The sequence below is a fragment of the Lactuca virosa genome, chromosome 4 (assembly GCF_052849685.1).
Source record: "Lactuca virosa cultivar CGN04683 chromosome 4, Lactuca_virosa_CGN04683_v6, whole genome shotgun sequence".
NCBI classification, from domain to species: Eukaryota; Viridiplantae; Streptophyta; class Magnoliopsida; order Asterales; family Asteraceae; genus Lactuca; species Lactuca virosa.
The window spans coordinates 22,456,898-22,476,226 of NC_136429.1; the positions used below are offsets into that span (position 1 = coordinate 22,456,898).

General features: G+C 36.5%; 1 protein-coding gene across 1 annotated transcript; it reads right to left on the minus strand.

Moving 5' to 3' along the window:
* Positions 1-13,044: 13,044 nt before the first annotated feature.
* Positions 13,045-15,824, minus strand: LOC145169536 (uncharacterized). Its single transcript, XM_079088079.1, has 11 exons — positions 15,511-15,824; positions 14,717-14,864; positions 14,537-14,608; positions 14,379-14,450; positions 14,223-14,294; positions 13,982-14,125; positions 13,816-13,896; positions 13,651-13,722; positions 13,482-13,553; positions 13,314-13,385; positions 13,045-13,222 (listed from the first exon to the last, which is right to left on the minus strand). Exons 1-11 carry the CDS (start codon positions 15,605-15,607, stop codon positions 13,132-13,134), a joined length of 993 nt encoding a protein of 330 aa, XP_078944205.1. The 5' UTR covers positions 15,608-15,824; the 3' UTR covers positions 13,045-13,131.
* Between the last annotated feature and the right edge of the window lie 3,505 nt (positions 15,825-19,329).

Consider the following 19,329-nt stretch of genomic DNA (forward strand, 5'->3'; position numbering starts at 1 on the left):
GTATTCCCCCGAGGACTTACCTGGGATACCTCCGGAAAGACAGGTCGAGTTTCGGATTGACCTGGTTCCGGGTGCGGCTCCGATAGCCAAGGCACCATATCGGCTGGCTCCTCCAGAGATGCAGGAGTTGTCTATGCAACTGCAGGAGCTGCTAGACAAGGGTTTCATCAAGCCGAGTAGTTCACCATGGGGAGCCCCGATCCTTTTCGTGAGGAAGAAGGATGGGTCGCACCGTATGTGCATAGATTACCGGGAGCTGAACAAGGTAACGGTGAAGAACCGTTACCCACTCCCGAGGATAGACGATTTGTTTGACCAGCTTCAGGGAGCATCTTGGTTCTCCAAGATTGATCTACGGTCAAGATATCATCAGATGCGGGTCAGGGATGAGGATGTACAGAAGACCGCTTTTAGGACCCGCTATGGTCATTATGAGTTTGTGGTGATGCCGTTCGGACTCACCAACGCTCCAGCCGCGTTCATGGATCTCATGAACCGCGTATGCAGACCGATGTTGGATCGGTCTGTGATAGTGTTCATTGATGACATCTTGGTTTATTCCAAGACTCAAGAGCAGCATGAGGAGCACCTGGGAGAGGTGCTAGAGACGCTGAGGAGGGAGAGACTGTTCGCGAAGTTCTCCAAGTGCGAGTTCTGGTTGCGCGATGTGCAGTTCCTTGGTCACCTCGTCAACCAGAAGGGTATACTAGTGGATCCGGCCAAGATAAAGGCTGTGATGCAGTGGGAGGTCCCGAGGTCTCCAACTGAGATTCGGAGTTTCCTAGGACTGGCAGGGTACTACAGGAGATTCATTCAGGATTTCTCCAAGATAGCAGTTCCGCTCACCCGACTGACCAAGAAGTCGGTGGTGTTTCGCTGGGGGCCTGAGCAGCAGGCAGCATTTGAGACCCTCAGACAGAGATTGTGCGAGGCGCCGATTCTTACCCTGCCAGAGGGAGTAGAGGATTTTGTAGTCTACTGTGATGCTTCGATCACAGGTATGGGAGCGGTTTTGATGCAGCGAGGCCATGTGATAGCTTACGCCTCTAGACAGTTGAAGCCTCACGAGGCTAACTATCCGACACATGACTTGGAGTTGGGAGCAGTAGTGTTTGCCCTCAAGATTTGGAGACATTACCTCTATGGGGTCCGCTGTACCATTTACACGGATCACAAGAGTTTGAGGTACCTCATGGATCAGCCGAATCTGAACATGAGGCAGCGCCGATGGTTATACGTGGTAAAGGATTATGACTGTGAGATCCTTTATCATCCGGGCAAGGCCAACGTGGTGGCTAACGCCATGAGCCGCAAAGCGGTAGAAGCCCCAATCAGGAATATATGTCTGAGGATGACGGTGATTACTCCATTGTTGGAGCAGATTAGAGAGGCACAAGTCTCGGTTCTCCATCCATCCAGGGGCGACGAAGATGTATAGAGATCTTCGACCCGATTATTGGTGGCCCTGCATGAAGCGGGACGTAGCTTGGTACGTGGAGAGATGCCTGACCTGCAGGAAGGTCGAGGCGGAGCATCAGAGACCCCACGGCAAGATGCAACCGTTAGACATTCCCGTGTGGAAATGGGAGGATATCACCATGGATTTCATCACTAAGCTTCCCAGGACCGCACGTGGAGTTGATTCGATTTGGGTCATAGTGGATCGGCTGACCAAGAGCGCACATTTCATACCGATTCAGGAGAGTATATCAGCCGAGAAGCTAGCTGATATTTATGTGCGTGATGTAGTGGCACGGCACAGAGTGCCTGTCTCGGTGGTGTCAGACCTAGATGTTCGGTTTACTTCCAGATTTTGGAAGCGGTTTCATGACGGGATGGGTACTCGTCTCCATTTCAGCACCGCTTTCCACCCTCAGACGGATGGACAGAGCGAGAGAACGATTCAGACTCTCAAGGACATGCTTCGGGCATGTGTACTAGATTCCGGTGGCAGTTGGGATACGTATCTTCCGTTAGCGGAATTTTCGTATAACAACAGCTATCATTCCAGTATAGACCGACCTCCCTTTGAGATGCTCTATGGGAGGAAGTGCAGGACCCCAATCTGTTGGGGTGAGGTCGGTCAGCGAGTAATGGGGAGTACAGAGGTGGTACTCAAGACCACGGAGTTGATCCAGCAGGTCCGTAGCAGACTGCAGACTGCGCAGAGTCGGCAGAAGAGTTACGCCGACAGAAGGCGTTCGGATTTGGAGTTTCAAGTGGGCGATATGGTCCTCCTGAAGGTATCACCCTGGAAGGGTGTTATCAGATTCCGGAAGAGGGGCAAGTTGGGCCCCAGGTTAATTGGTCCGTTTAGGGTTTTGGCCCGGGTGGGTCGGGTTGCTTATCGGTTGGATCTTCCAGCAGAGCTTAGCCAGATCCACAACACTTTCCATGTTTCTCAGTTGAGGAAGTGTTTGGCGGACGAGTCAGCAGTGGTACCCTTGGAGGATATTCAGGTTGATAGCAGCCTGAATTATATCGAAAGGCCAGTTGCGATCTTAGATCGGAGGACGAAGACCTTGAGGAACAAGGTGGTTCAGTTACTGAAGGTGCAGTGGCAACATCGGAAGGGTTCAGAGTGGACATGGGAGGCCGAGGAGGAAATGAGGGAGCATTACCCAGAGATATTTTTAGAGCCAGCAGCAGCAGACTTCGAGGACGAAGTCTAAGTTAAGTGGGGGAGAGTTGTAACGCCCCATTTCTGGTATGTGATTTAATTAAAGTAATTTTCATTTCTTAAAGGGGTACTCGACGAGTCTGTAGCCCGACTCGTCAAGTAGAGACGGGATATGCACGCGGTTTAAGTTGGCAACTCGACGAGTCCATATCCTCGGACTCGGCGAGTCTGCCAGTCTGGATGAAACCCTAATTTCAAGGGTTTGCACCCTATTTAAACGTTATTATGCGCCCCAAACCAGCCTCCATCACCCTCAGAACGTCCCTTACTAAACCCTAGCCTTCCTTTAAGCATTCTTGGGATATTTCTCATTTTGTGGAGGATTTTGGTGCGTTTTGAAGTTAGAAGAAGAAGGGAGAAGATGAGTTCTCAAGAGAAGCAAAGAAGATCTGAGTTTATTGTGTCATTCCAGCTTCCACTAAGGTATAAAGCTCGAATCTTGGCTTGTCATCATGTAGATCTCCTTAAAAGCTTGCTAGTGTGGTTTTTGAGCCTTTTCTAGACTTTGAGGTCGATTTTTGGGTAGTTAAGTCGAATGGGTTTCAGATCTAAGCATTTCAGGACTCCTTAAGCTCAAGGTTGCCACCTTTATTGAGCTAAGCACCCATTCCAAACCTAGATCTCCTCTTTTAACTCCTTTTTGGGCATTTTAGCTTATCTTGAGCATGCATGAACATAAAGTTAGAAACTTTACGTGTGAAATCAGTCCTAGGAACCCAAATTTATGAATTGGATGCATTGGAATCGAGAGAAATCGACTGTATAGTAATGGCATGCTTGGGACTCGGCAAGTTGTCCTTTAGACTCGACGAGTCGGGTCGCGAGTCCCCGATTTTTCCCCATTTGAGAGTTAAGGTGGAATCAGAGAGTAGGTAATGAACTCGGTGAGTTAAGGCTCAGATCTAGTAGTGGAGGGACTCGACGAGTTGTTCATACAACTCGGCGAGTCCAGGATTAATCTCATTCATAGGATGAAGGAGGTCTCGACGAGTTGTTCATACAACTCGGCGAGTCAGATGAAGATGAACTAGTTGTTAGTATCGAAGAAGAACTCGTCGAGCCTTTGCCAAACTCGACGAGTAAAAGCGGGTGGAGGTTTAGAAAGGATGATAGGGACTCGGCGAGTCCGGTAAACTGAAAGTTGACTTTGACCAGGAAGTTGACTTTGACCAGGATGTTGACTTTGTCCAGGGGTAAAATAGTCATTTTACCCTGAGAGTAGTTATCAGTATCTGATTTAGTGTTTATGGGATTTGTACCCGGGGAGTTCCGGAGCAGCAGTCAGACAGTTTCAGATTTAGCATCTCAGCAGCCAACATTACGAGGTGAGTTTCCTTCCAGTAGGAACGGGTCTACGGCCACAATGCCGACCCGTTTAGTTAGCAGTAGTTACGGACTTCGGTCCGATGCAGTAGTTCAGTGTGCTTGATGTCTTTGTGATTCAAGCATGTCTTGTGTTATGTGTTCCGGACTTCGGTCCGATGTAGTATGCAGTATATGTGTTTATGCTAGTAGTTATGATCATGCTATGCTATGTTCAGTCAGTTCCGGACTTCCGTCCGATGCAGAGGGCGAGGCCCTGGTTAGTTCCGGACTTCGGTCCGATGCAGAAGGCAAGGCCCTGGTTAGTTCCGGACTTCGGTCCGATGCAGTTTCCGGACTTCGGTCCGATGCAGAGGGCAAGACCCTGGTTAGTTCCGAACTTCGGTCCGATGCAGTTTCCGGACTTCGGTCTGATGCAGTGGGCAAGGCCCGGTAGTTGCTTTATATGTTATTGTATGGTATGTGGTAGTTTGGGGGAGCTCACTAAGCTTTATGCTTACAGTTTCAGTTTTTGGTTTCAGGTACTTCCGCTAGTAAGGGGAAGAGCTCGGGATGATGGCATCGCACACACCACAGCTTCAGTTTTATCCTGGGAGTTTTATTCAGATATTTTGATATGATTGATACAGTATTTGTTTTGACACAGTTACTTGACTTTTGAGTTACTCATTCTATGGTTCTTAGTACGTATGTCATTCGTTGATGTGATTTTTAGTAATATTAAAACAAAAATTTTTGAGTCGTATTTTGGGATGTTTCAGCGGCGCAAGTAATAAGTGGTGGCATTTCTTTGAAATATTTGACTAGTTTTTGTCTCATTGGTCTCGTAACCAAAACAAATATTTCACTTCTTTGTTCAAAACGCTCCAATTGTGCGGACATCAACCATAATTCATTTAGTAACAACAGACTTGTAGGGTAATACACGCCCGATAAAAAAGTGGTTGATTGTTCAAAAACTTTTAACATATCTACAAACTCTTCCATCAAATCTCAATCATAATCCGAAACCGAGTTTTTTCCTTTTGAAATTGTGTCGTAAAATAATTGCAAAGCGATTATTTGGCGTGTCAAACTTTCAAACATCATGCATGTTGAACTCCATCTAGTGTCAACATTCCAATGAGGACTATATTGAGTTACGTTAATTGAAATGGTAAATTTTCGATATTTTTCCATTGTAGCTTAATTTTTTCCAAAAATTCTAGTTAACACAGTTTTGAATTTTTCAATCGTCGAATCAATCATTTTTAAACCATCTTGTACGGCAAGATTAATAATGTGACAAACACATCTAGTATGAAAAAACGAGTAATCCAAAATAGGTTTATATTTTGCAATTAATCTTTTTGCGGCGGCGGTATTGTTACTTGCATTGTCAAACGAAATAGAGAAGATTTTGTCGCGTAAATTATAAGTCTCTATAACGCTTACTAAAATTGCAAATAATCGTGCCCCCGTGTGAGGATGCGCAAAAAGTTCAAAAGCAATAACTCGTTTGTTCATTACCAAAGTAGAGGGATCTATCCAATGTGCCGTGACGGCAAGACAGCTTTTGGGACAAGTTCCGGTAGAGGACCAAACATCACAAGTTAAAGAAACACCGGTTTTTATATTTAAAAATCCCAATTGCATATCTTTTTTGGCTATATCCCAATACTTTAAAGCATCACGTCTAAGAGAAGTGCAACTTACTTGCCGGTATTGTGGTTGCATTTTTTCCCGTAAAATCCTTGTTAATCGTGGGTTGTCGAAGTGGTTGAAAGGCAAGCCCTCTTGAATGACGAACTTGCAAAAGCTTTCATGAATGTCATCATTGTTGTAAATAAAGATCGAACCGTTGGGAGTAATATTTGGTTGATCCGGATCGCCTTGACCTTTTACAATCGGACACGTTTTTGTTGTATGACTCCTCAACGTACTATTGCCATCTTTTCCCAAAAACATCCCGTTTTGCTTGCACCTTGCTTTTTCTTTCCCGTTCGACAACAAACACAAATCATAATGTTCTCACACATCTTTACTCCGAGTGGTTGGTAAGATTTTAACCACCGTTGCATCCGACTCTTGACCCGCGGTAGAATTTCGGGAGCTCATTTTTTGGAAGATTATGAAAATAGAAGTATAAAGTAGTAGAAATTTGTGTAAAATGGAAATGGAGCAAATAGCTTGTATTTATATGTGTTTAGAAGGGCCAAAAATTCAAGAAAAGTCAAACTAGCTGTTTTTTTTTTGTTTCCAACGGCTATAAGGAAAAAAAATTCAAAAATTCCCGTTTTTTAACGGTAAAAAAAAAACCCGGTTCGGATCCGGTTTTGGATCCGGTTTGGTCCGAATCTGGTTTGCGATCCGGGGTATAATCCGATATGGAGTCCAAAGCGAGGATCCGGTTTGGATCCGGTCACCGGATTAATCCGATCCAGTTCGGTCAAATCCGGTTTTGACTAAATCCGGTTTTCGGATCAGATCGGATCCTAGACCCGAATCCGGTTTTTGTGCCCATCTCTATCAGCGAGTTGGGTCAACATGGACTGTTGACCTTGACCGATTGACTTTTGTCTTTGACCAAGTTTGTCCTCAGGGGTGCTTGAAGTAATCTGAATTGTAACTAAGGAAATTATGGGCTTAGGATAAGGCCCATATGTGGTTGGGCCTAATTTGGAAAATTAGGCCATTAGTGGGCCTTTGTGGATCTTTGGTTTTGGGCCTCAGGTTTGGTTCATGTTGTGTCCAGGGTAAAATGGTCATGACCTGCGATTTACTAACCGTCCAAGCTTCCACAATTTAAAATTTTGGTTCATGTTGTGTTAGGGGTAACATGGCCTCAGGTTAGGCTCAAACTTTTTAAAACTCACTAGTGTACCACAATTTAAAATTTTGGATCTTTTGGCTTGGTGGAGAGAAAAAGAAACACAATTTCCTATGCTCTTAGTCATGACCTGCGATTTACTAACCGTCCAAGCTTCCACGGTATCTTCGAAGGCAGGATTTTGTCAAGGTTGAGAGCGAATCTTACCTCGTTGGCAGTGGAGGTTTGCGTTTGTTTGAAGGATTACTTGGATTCGGAGGAATGTATACAACATTCAGCGTCACTCGAAGTCCCCCTAGAAGACAATGTCGAGCTGGGGATAATGGAACAAGAATAGGAACAAGTTATAGTAACGACTCCAGAACCTTCTTTTGAAATCGACAACGATGAAGATGAAGACGAAGACGAAGATGAAGACGAGGGTAATGAGACCCCTATCTATTTGCATGATGGTTGAATAACAATAAAATGAAGGCGAACCCAAAGTAGAAAACCAAAAATTAAAGACTATTTGGCAAAATGTTATAACATTGTTTTATTATTATTAGTTTATTAGTTTAATATTAGCATCAAAACTCTTTCCATTTCGACGATTTGACGTCCGTTTTAAGTATTCTAATGAATCTCTATTGCATTTTATGTTATATTTAAACGTTTAAAAAATATATTTTTTTAAATAATAATAATAATAATAACCAAAATCCGGATCGAAAAAACCGATTTGGATCTTGCAATGGGAAAACCGGTTCGGATTTAGGACGCCGGATTGTCGTTGACGTAACCGAAACCAGATCAGATCGGATTTGGAATCGGGTTTTATGCAAAAGTCCAAAGCCCAATACTGACCAATTGTTTAGGGGCACATCTTGTAATTTAATCATTCTTTGGTTTATCCTAGGGTTCATAATTGCCCAATTCGTTTGAGCCTAATTTCGCTACTGTCCTTGTTCGTGCTCTCCCTCTTCGACGAGGAGATTTCCAAATCTCTCTCTTCAAGAACTCTAGATTGCGACTTGTTTTTAGCAAGATGTCGGACAAACGAAACATTCAAGACCAGAAACGCAGATTGCTCGGTGAGAAGTACGAATTGAGGAGAAAGCTCTACAAAGCGTTCTCTAAAGATACTGATCTTCCTAATGATGTGCGGGAGAAACATCGTTGTAAGTTGGCTGATTTGCCGAGAAATAGTTCATTTACTCGAGTAACAAATCGGTGTGTTTTCACTGGTCGTGCTCGTTCCGTTTATCAGATGTTTCGAGTTTCTCGTATCGTTGTTTCGTGATTTAGCTTCTCGAGGTCTTTTGCATGGTGTTAAGAAAGCGTCTTGGTAGTATCATCAAGTCAATTCGAGAATAAGGTTAGCTTTCCCTGATCTGTTTGAAGAATCTCGATATTTTGATCGATGATTGTTGTTGCATACTTGGATTAGCTACCTCTTTGCTTCCTTTAACTTTTTTCACTTATGAGTTCACGAGAATTTTAGATGTTCACGAGAATTTTAGATGTGATATAGTTAAGATTCAATTATTTACTGATTTTGTTGAATAGCAAAGAATGTATGTAAAATCTTGAATATAACAAATAGAGGAAACCTTACCAATTTTTATATATTATAACTTCTCATTCTATATTTCTATAGAATTAATAGACATGAAGTAGCTCAATAACCCTCCATCAATACTAAATGCTGACTAAGTAGAGGGAGCTTCATGGAAGATGGAATTTATTTTCCACCAACCCAAAAGATCAAATATGTTATCATTTTTCTTCTTTCTGTTGGCCAAATAAGTTTCATTCTTGCTCAAACATTCTTATACTTTATCATCATAATTGTTGATTTCACACTCCAAATTGAATTTTATGCAGCTAAAACTACTAGCCATACACCTAGAAAAGAACCATCTTGTGTTTTGTGTGCTTGTTTTCTCTGTATTCTTGTAGTGGTTCAACAAATCGTTTAAAATTTTATTCACCATTCCTAAAATCTCTTTGGTTTTGTCTGTGTCCTTACCATAAATCATTTATATAGAGAAGGCGTCTTAATGAAATTTGTTGCGTGGATCCAAAGCAACGGCAACATACAATAGATGGTTCATTTTTTTTCTCTTGTCCTAATATATGTCATACTTTGCCTTTATTGACTTTTCCATTTTCTCTTTTTGCTCATCAAGTCCTAAGCACGTTTGTGTGATCGTTGCGTGCGTTGTCATAGGCTAAAAAAAGACCAAATTTGATGTTACATACTTGGAATCATAAATCTTGGTTGTAAAATCATAAAAAATTTGAAAATACTTGATAAAAATTCCCATTTTAAAGAAAAATAATCATATGATAGTGTATAAAAGATAAAAACAAAGTATAAACTATATAAATTAGAAAAGTATAACATACATGGCTTTCTTTTAATCGGTTGCACTGGTAGCACCAATTACTCTATTTCTTTTTTGTTTCCTTGTGCTCCCTTAACAATCGTCTTTGACATCACCGCGAATATAACTTTTATAATTAGAATCTATCATGAAAAGCTCATTGACAAAACAAAACAAAACAAGTATAAGATATTAATACTAGATAAGAAAAAAACAACGTAATATATATGAAAATAAACAACATACCTTTGAAACTCATTTATATATTCAACAAGTATTTCCAACATTAAAAATGTGGAATTTTACCAGTTTCGACATCAAGCCATGGTTTTTGTCTACACCTAATTTCCATCCGCCTAACAATATTTTGAAATCTTGCATACGTAGCAAGTGATGATTGCATGTACCTTAAAACTATTCAAATTTTAGAAATAGAACCACTGCTCTTCTAATCTATCTATGACCACAAGATTGATAATATGTATGCAACATCGTAAGTACAAATATTTACAATCCCAACATCAATATGTCCTTTTAGCATCATCTTAAGAAATCTGATATCTCATCATTAGAAGAAGTGTTATCAATCGTGTTAGTAAATGCCTTTTAAACACCCATTTTTGTAAGCATGTGTATACAAGTTTCATACAAATTATTAGCTATCGATAATAGTTCAGAATCTTGTTTTGTTATACCTAATCATCATCAATCCAATGTGTAGTAAGACATAATTAAAATTCTGAATTTAAGACCAAGTGTAAGTGGCAAGATACATTGTTTGGCCTTTTAACAACTTCTTGAGTATTTTGGTCTCTTCTCTATAAATGGATATACATTGTTAAGCAAAGTCCATTAAGATGGAAACTTAAACAACGGATTCAAATCTCATACAAGTTCTCTGAAACCCTTGTCTATCAACCACAATAAAAGGCTCATTGTCTTTTATGCACATTCTGGATGGGGATTGTCTACATTTATAGAGAAGAGGTAAAAAAATTTATTAGAAGGAAAAATTGTGATGTCTTACCATTGACACATAGTCTTCAGTTCAAAATTTTAATTATATGTATTGTATGGTATAATGGATTGAGGGTATTACAAAAGAAGATTCTTAATTTTTGTCCGGTAGCCGATCCCATGGGTGAAATAATTTGGAAACTTGTGTACACTTGCTTACAAAAATGAGATATTAAGAAGGTGTTTGCTATCACCATTGATAACGTTTCTCCTAATGACGAGGCTATCGGATTTTTTAATGATGCTAATGATGGTTTGTATTGTAAATGTGTGTACTTGCGATGTTGTGTAGATATGATCAATCTTGTGGTTAGAGATGAATTTGAAGAGCAAGTGTTTATGTAAAGATTTCAAGACAATGTTGAGTCGATGGAAATAAAGTGGAAACAATAACCATGTCTTGATGTTGAAACTAGATGAAATTTCATTTTTTTTTAATGTTGGTTATAGCTATAAATATGAAAATGTGTTTCATATGTATGCTTATTTCATATATTTGTGGGGACTTTTAAGACGATTTTGAAGGGTGCATATGGAAACAAGAAAAGTAGAGTAATTGGTGTTTCGACTTAAGCGGATTGAGAGGAAGCCAAGTATTTTATACTTTATAAATTTATGCATATACTTCGTTTGTCTTTTACATACTATGTTATGTTTTAGTTTGTCTTTAAAATAAGATTTTTATCAAGTGTTTGTAATATTTTTCTAATGTTACAACCAAGATTTATTGTTTCAAGTATGTAAACATCGAATATTTTTTTTCCTGAGCTTGTGACAATGCAACCATCGAACGAATGTGCTCTAGTCTCAATGAAAGAAAAAGTTCTAGAACAAAAACTATGACAAATATTGGGACAATATAGAAAACATGAATTTCCTGTTGTTTGTTGTTGCTTTGAATCAACACAACAAGATTTCCCCACCTCATGTTCTGTATACAAATGATTTATGGCAAGGACAGTAGGACACCGAGAAAACAATAGAGTTTTAGAAGATTTGTTCAACCACTACAAGGAAAAAGCGTAGAAAAAAAACGTGCAAGACAAACGATTGTTACTTTTCTAAGCATTATGGTTTTTCTTATTTCGTTAGACATTCATGGTTATGTTGTGGTTTGTACTTTGATGACTGTTTAGTGTTTTTAACCTTAGATTATGGTTGAATGTTTTTTTGCGGTTTATTTTGCATTTTGCAAGTATATTCTTAATTCCATATATCGTGGTTTGTATTTTGGTTAGGTTTGGTATATTAATGGATTGAGGGGTTTGTTTTAATTACATTATAGAACAGCCTTCAGGGCATTTTTTGGTTTTATCTTCTCAAAATGATATACTTTGTTGCCCTCTTACTCAAAGGGGACCTCGCCCCTTGTGGTATTGTCATCTCCTCGAATGATATTATCATTCAGCCAAATCATCAACCAATGAATCCAACCTTCAACAAGATGAGAAAAGTAGAGAGAGACTGCATCAATGTCTGCTAAGCTAGAAAACTCCCAATTGCGAAATACTTGTAATAGGTTGAAGAAACTGATATTTTGCTAAATGTTCTTATATTACGAATTATGGAGTTCAAAAATATGACTAAACTAGAGTCATTCATTATTACATTAACCAAACATGTACTTGTGTTGATGTCGTTTCTCCTTTGTGAAGAAGCTTACACGGGCGAGAGTCATGAGAATTTCGTGAAAGGTTTGCGAAAGTTGGGTCATTTCCAAGAGCTCACGTCCTCTAATTGAATCATAGATAATGAAATCATCAAAGATTTGACATTTCTGAACTCTGGACTATAACTCACTGAGTTCATTAATGGAGACCTTACCATTTTGGTTAGTTTCCTAAATAGCCGTATATCACATAAATAACTAAATAAGCAATTATTTAAACCCATGGTTAAGCTCTCTTAACATTCTACAAGCACAAAAATGATCCCGGTCGCACAACGGCTATTTCAAAAGCAAGATTTGAAATTTTATCCCAATTCGGTCTCACCTCTTTAGTCTTTATTTTATAGTCAAATCTTTAGTTTTCTAAGCCCTAAAAATTTGTGCAGTTAACTTGAAATCGAGCATTGAATATCGCAAAGAGCCTCATAAAGCATTACAACTTTATCCATTCATCTCAAGAATTGGACAAAACATAACCACACACAAGTTAGTCCTATATGATCTTGTGCTTTTGGTTGTATATGGTCACCATGATTTGTTTCTTTTTATGTTTAAAATGTTATTGTTTTCACTTAAAAAGGTTCACGTTGTGATTGTGATGTTACAATGGATACCTCACAAACATGATTTTATGAGCAAATTTTAAGACCAGTTCATTTTGGTAAGATCTTTCAATTCAGATTCAGATTGTATCTTACAAAACATAAAAACAATTATTAACATGCGATTCACAAAAGAAGTTAAATATCCTTCTACTTTTTGTTCCTACAAATCCTCCTACCCAATTAAATGATGACATATGTAACATTTAATGATATTTTAGTATATTAATATGACGCATGTCATTATTTAATTGGGTAGAATGATTTATATGAACAAAAGTAAAGAAGATATTTAATCTCTCTTCACAAAACTAACCAAAATTAGAGGATATTCATGGAGACGCTCCCATTCATAAACCTTTTATACATAGATTTGGAAAACATATTTATTAAAATAAAAGTTGATTTAAGAATATAATTTGAAATACTAATCACTCCGGCATAATTTAATAGGATAGTAAACAACAAAAAGCAAGGTACAAGTACCAATGCACATTTTGCACTTCATAACTTGTACTCATCTACGTGTAATTAATTAGAGACGTGCATTGTGGATTGATTATAGGAAACAGAAATAAAAAATGAATTTTTTGTATCCATTTTCGTTTTCGTGACACTAAAATAATATTTAAGTGAAGATAAAATTGTTGGGTTTTGGGTGACTAAAACAAGAAATCAGAATCTGATAATTCGAGTACTTTGTGAATCCCAATTGGATTCACACCTGGTCGGAATGCATTCCCTTCGATATATCTGCAAAAGTATGCAAAACATTAATAAAAAAAAAAATACATTTCTTAAAATACGCAAAATCAAGAATGTATGTATGTAAGGTAAGGCTCACAGTTCTTTGAGATAAGGGTGCTTGTAGAAAGCATCTGGAATCCTCCCACTCAATTGGTTGTGATCCAGGTACCTAACAACAAAACACTCCCCCACTTAGATGTGAAATAGAGACAAGATTTTATATTATTCCTACTAATATTTACTATTATTTAGTAATAATGCTTACAAGTAAGTTAGCTTGGGAATATGAGCAAGTCCAGCTGGCACAATCCCCGACATCTTGTTGTAAGATAAATACCTAAAAATCATTGCAATTATCATAAGATTCCAAGAATTTCACTACAATGTTATAATTTTAAAATTTCTAATTCGATAAAAATACTACTCCTACTTACAAAATTTCCAGATTAGTCAAGTTGGCAAGCTGTGCTGGAATTCCTCCGGTCAGATAGTTATTATTAAGATAACTGCAAAATTCCAAAAAACTAAATAAAACCTTGAAAACAATATTTAAATGATATAAAAAAAAAAAAAAAGTAAATAAAGTCTTTATAACATACAGATTCCGAAGAACCGGAAAACATCCTTCTATACGTATCAGCTCCCTTATAGTTCCAACCAAGTGATTGTTACCAACATCTCTACAAAAAATAAATTACATTTTACACCATGATTTAATTTAATTAGTTAAATGATTTTAATTAATATAAGGGGGTTGAAGTGTACAGGTGGCGAAGATTTCGTAAGGTGCCCAATTCTGCTGGGATTCGACCAATGAAGCGATTTTCATGAAGATGAAGATATTGTAAATCCGGAAGATTAGCAAGCTCCCTTGGGATTTCACCTTTAAAGCTATTGAAACTCAAGTACCTGAAGGAGTATAATTAATTACTAATTTGATTAGTGGTGTTTTATTTTATATATATTGATAATGGAGTTTAAACGAAGAGTGTGAATGAATACTCACAGATGTGTTAGTTTCTTTAGTTCGCCTATTTCAGGAGGAATCACATCCTGCAACTTGTTCCACCTCAAATTACTGGAAAAAGATTGACACACATCAACAAAAATGTTGAAAATGATATTATGATTTATGAATCAAGTAAAGGATCATAATTCATACAGAACTTTAAGACGCTTCAAACGCCCAATTTGAGGTGGAATTGGACCAGTCAACTTATTGTTGTGGAGATCCCTGTAGAAAAGTCAAAACAAAAGTCAACACCAACACCAACACCAACACCCTTGACTACATGATAGTAGTAGAAAAGAGAGTCTTACAGTCTTGTAAGATCCAAAAGATTGGTTACAGCAGTAGGGAAAGGTCCAATGATTGACACTGCATATACTTCCCTGAAATTAAACAGTTGAATCCAATGTCAGACAATTACTGATGAGTTGCATAGATTTGTAAGTTTTTTAGTAATATGTGAATACAAGCAACAGTGAAGTTATACTTACAGTTCAGTAACTACTCTATAATCACCTTGTGTGGAGCAGGTGACTCCAGACCAGGCTGGTAAATCACCATCTCCACATGGATCATCTCCAACCCATGCATACACCACCCTCCATCCAAGAGATGCTTTAATTTCATTCAGGGCTTTCACTACATTAAACAAGAAATCACTATTAATTCACTCCAAGCAGATCAATCCTATACTTCTGTTTCCAAATCAATTCTATGAGTAGTACCAAAATACATCAAAAAATGGGGAAAGATTCACGGATTTGATCAAAACTCCTTGACCTAAGGCAAACAAAAAGCACATACATGTCTCTCATTCTCTCTTGAGGACTGTCATCTTGTCTTTGAATTTATGTTTCCAACTTCAATTCCATGGCTAATTTAGTGATACTAGAATAGCAGACAAACAAATTGAACTATGATTCCTACTCAAATCATTAGATTACATGCTAGTAAACGCGCATATATAAACATGAACTTATTCTGGCAGCTGCTCAACCGCATAACTAAACTAAGACATATAACTATTTAAGGTTTAACAAAATATCAAACAGATTCACATTAAGTAAACGTTGAGTCGATGACAATAAGATGAAGAAGCTACCCCCAATTTCAACTCTAAATCATGGGATCTAAGATCAATTGAAGTAGTTAGGGTAAACATCCCTCTGAATTACAAGATAAACAACTGTATATGTATATCGCATCTTCGTACACTAGGATACATAGAACACATAACATAATCACGCATTCATAATGAAAATTCTAAATATAAGCGAGGCATTACCGTCTCTTTTTAGCGTTTTGCAGTCAACAGCGACATTGAAAAGGAAAGGAAGCAAGATAATCAAAGAAGCTGCTGCATGTACACGAAAACACACCATTTTCACTCGAATCAATTGCGATCCCCTTTTGTTTTCAGAGTTTCAAACTCTCATTAGTTTGTAATATGTGTATACATAAGAATGAGATGCGGATCGAGAACAGATTAAATCAGAGTAGGATCTCAGTGGAGATGCAGAGGGAGTGATAGAGATTTTCAGCAGAAAGACGACGCGGAGGTTGGGCCTGCTATCGTCGGTGGATCTCGAACTCCGTATTGTCTTTGTTTGTTTTTATTTTTTCATTTGATGCCCTTCCGCTATAACTAAATCACAATGACACCCCTCATACTTTTTCTTATTACAAATAAATTCTTTCAAAATTTCAAATAATTTTTTATTAAAAGCTCAAAATATTAGGAAAAATAAAATAATTTTTTATTTAGTTTATCCGTGACAAACACAATGTCAAACACACTAAAGGAATCACTTTCACCAATTATATAAAGTTATCTATTAAACAAAACTTCATACAATTGAATTCTTTCAAAATATTAAAGAAATGACTTTTATTATAAAGCTATTATATTAAAATTTAAGTACTTATATAGTGCTCGATGAAAATTATCGATTAAATACTTTGAAGTGTGAACTATGCAAACTAAATTCTTTTAATAAACTTTGGTACAATGATAAAAAATGAGAGAAATAAGATTGATTCAATATATATATATATATATATATATATATATATATATATATAATTTTGTTTTTTACATCTATTGTGTGTCCGTAAGCACAATTCTGGACCAATGGATGAATAAAATCAATGGTCATGATTTGAGGGTCTACGATATTACAATAGGGTAACATGTACCATATAATTACACAAATTTCAGCAGAATGGTGTTTTGGTCAATTAACCTATATTAAAAAAGGAAATTTTCGGATTTTAAAGGATAATTAATTTCTTTTTTTTTAAATCTGGATTTTTTAAATTAATTCAAATTTAATTCTATTATAATATCTAATACTAACCGATTTTATTCTGTCAGAATGACAGAGAGTCAAACATAAACTAGTAAATATATTTTCGATTTTATTCTTTCAGAATATGGTTCATTCAATATATTTTTTATAATTAACATGCTTAAATAATTATACAACATATTATCAAGAATAACATTTTCTAAAGAATACAGATTTTATTTTTTAAGAATCATTAATTACATTAATTCGTAAAGAATAAGACTAAACAATTATTACATTCTGAAAATAAATGATTAATAATGGTTTAAGAATTACATTTATTCTTAAAGATTAAAACTAAGAATGGTTAAAAAAATAAAAATAAAAACATCAAAATCTAACAAAAACACTAATCCATTCTAAAAGAATATATTGTTAAGAAACATTTTATACATTCTAGCAGAATACATTCTGCTAGAATACTCTTGTTCTCCATGTTTTCTTCTTTTTCCACATCAATGGCAGCCTCTTCAAAATCTATATCCACAAAAGAAAATATAATCAACTTTAAAATGTTAAAACTTTTAATATATTCTAAAAGAATAAAACTATAAATTCTAATAGAATGTGTTAGACATTAAAGACTTTTAATTTATTCTAACATTTTGTTTATTCTAACAGAATGTTTTCTTCTTGTCACCCATGTTTAGTGTATCTATGTCAAAACAGACAACTCAGTGTTGCAAGCGTATACACCTCTGGTGCATAAAAATGAAGATAGAACATAAATCAAAAGAAACCTGGAGGGAAATTTCATCATTGTCCTACAAAATTCTCTAAATTATTCCAACTAAACTGAATTAGGTCAGAATTACGCAAACTAATCCTTCCTTGAAGCGAGTTTAATGTTATTCAATAACTCTTACGAGTCACAAGTTAATAATCAAGCAAGCGACTTTAGCAAGAGAAACATAAAAAGGTACCATCACAATCGAAGATGAAAGTCTCGACCGAGTCAATTAAGGCATAGGCATTTTCCAGAGGCTGTGCAGCGACGGAGGCGGCGGCGGCGCAGGTGACATCCAGTTTCGTCTTCCTATCCATTCTGTAAGAGTAATTACTCCATCTGATTGTGGTGCTGATCTTCTTGTCACGGTGTTCGTTGATCAAGGAAGAACTGAATGACGACGGGATCAAAACTGAAGAAATGCGCTTGAAATTAGAGAAAAATCTTTGAGGAAGGAGGAGGACGTCGACAATGGTTTTTGTAGGGTTTAAAAAACTGATTGCAATTTTATAGGGATTTGATTTGATTTTAATTTTGGAATTTATTTAATATACATGCAATATTACTAATTTACCTTTATTGATTTATTTAAAAATTTAATTTGTGCTAAATTCTGATTGGTCCATATATGTACACAATACTTGTTGAAAACATTTGAACCTAACTCTATCTATCTCTCTCTCTCTCTCTCTCTCTATATATATATATATATATATATATATATATATATATATATATATATATATATATATATATATATATATATATATATATATGACTGCAATGAGTCATTTAACCGCCCACTTCATTTTCAGTCGTTGGATCATACCTGAAAGTAAACCTCAGTCGTTATAATTCACTACTTTTTAGTTATGTCACTTTTGGTTAGCCTTCGAATAACTTTTTCCGCAAGTTCAATCAGCTGCAGAAAGCGCCCCCTCCCACGATCTCTACATTCATCTCCCTCATCCATGATCTTTGCCTCATCGTCTTCAACCCCATACAATCTTCCTATAAATCTCCATTTGGGTTCATCGATTCCTTTAAATTTCTCATCCAGATCGATTAGCTTTTCAAATCTCTACTTATTTTTTTTTTGTTGATTCATGGTTTTTGTTTCTTTACACATAATGAGGATTTGAGTTTTGTGCTAAGGTTTATTTCCCACATCATTCTCCTAGGTTCATGTATAAATAGACTCCCCTCCTTATCATTGGAGTGTTAATTCATGTTCACATTTAAGGCTTTTGAAAAAATTACCTAAAAGAATAAGCTTTTGAAGTTTAATGTTTTATTTCATATTGTTGCATATGTAGACCATCCACGATCCACATACTACCCAAAATAATAAGCTTTTGCTTTTGCTACATATTAAATTGAGTTTTTCAATAAAATACTATATATGGAAGTCAGATATAAGAAAATGACATCATTTCAATAATTATTACAAAACGACCATCTAATTTTCTACTGATTCGGAATGCTTTTTTTGGCAAACGACCAATAATTATTACAAAACGACCATCTAATTTTCTATATATGGAAGTCACATATAAGAAAATGACATCATTTCAATATATATATATATATATATATATATATATATATATATATATATATATAGAGAGAGAGAGAGAGAGAGAGAGCTAGGTTCAAATGTAGATTAACATCTATTGTGCGGACGTGTGGACATTGCTATTCTATAAGAATGACAAAGAAAATATGTTGTTTGATAATATGAATACGTTTAATCTTACATAACTATTGTCATTATCACACATTCTCACTAATTAAATCGTCTATAAGATTATTATACACTTTTTATTATTATTCTCATTATGTCAGAATGTTGTCAGGATGTTTATTGAGTCGTATTGTGTAAGAATGAAAATGAGTGAAAAACGATGTTTGAGTACAAAAATGAATAAGAATTATTGAGAATTGATTAAAATGACGATATTTATGTGAGGTTGAACGTATTCACATTAATAAACAATTTATTTTCTTAGTTATTCTCATAGAAAAGCAC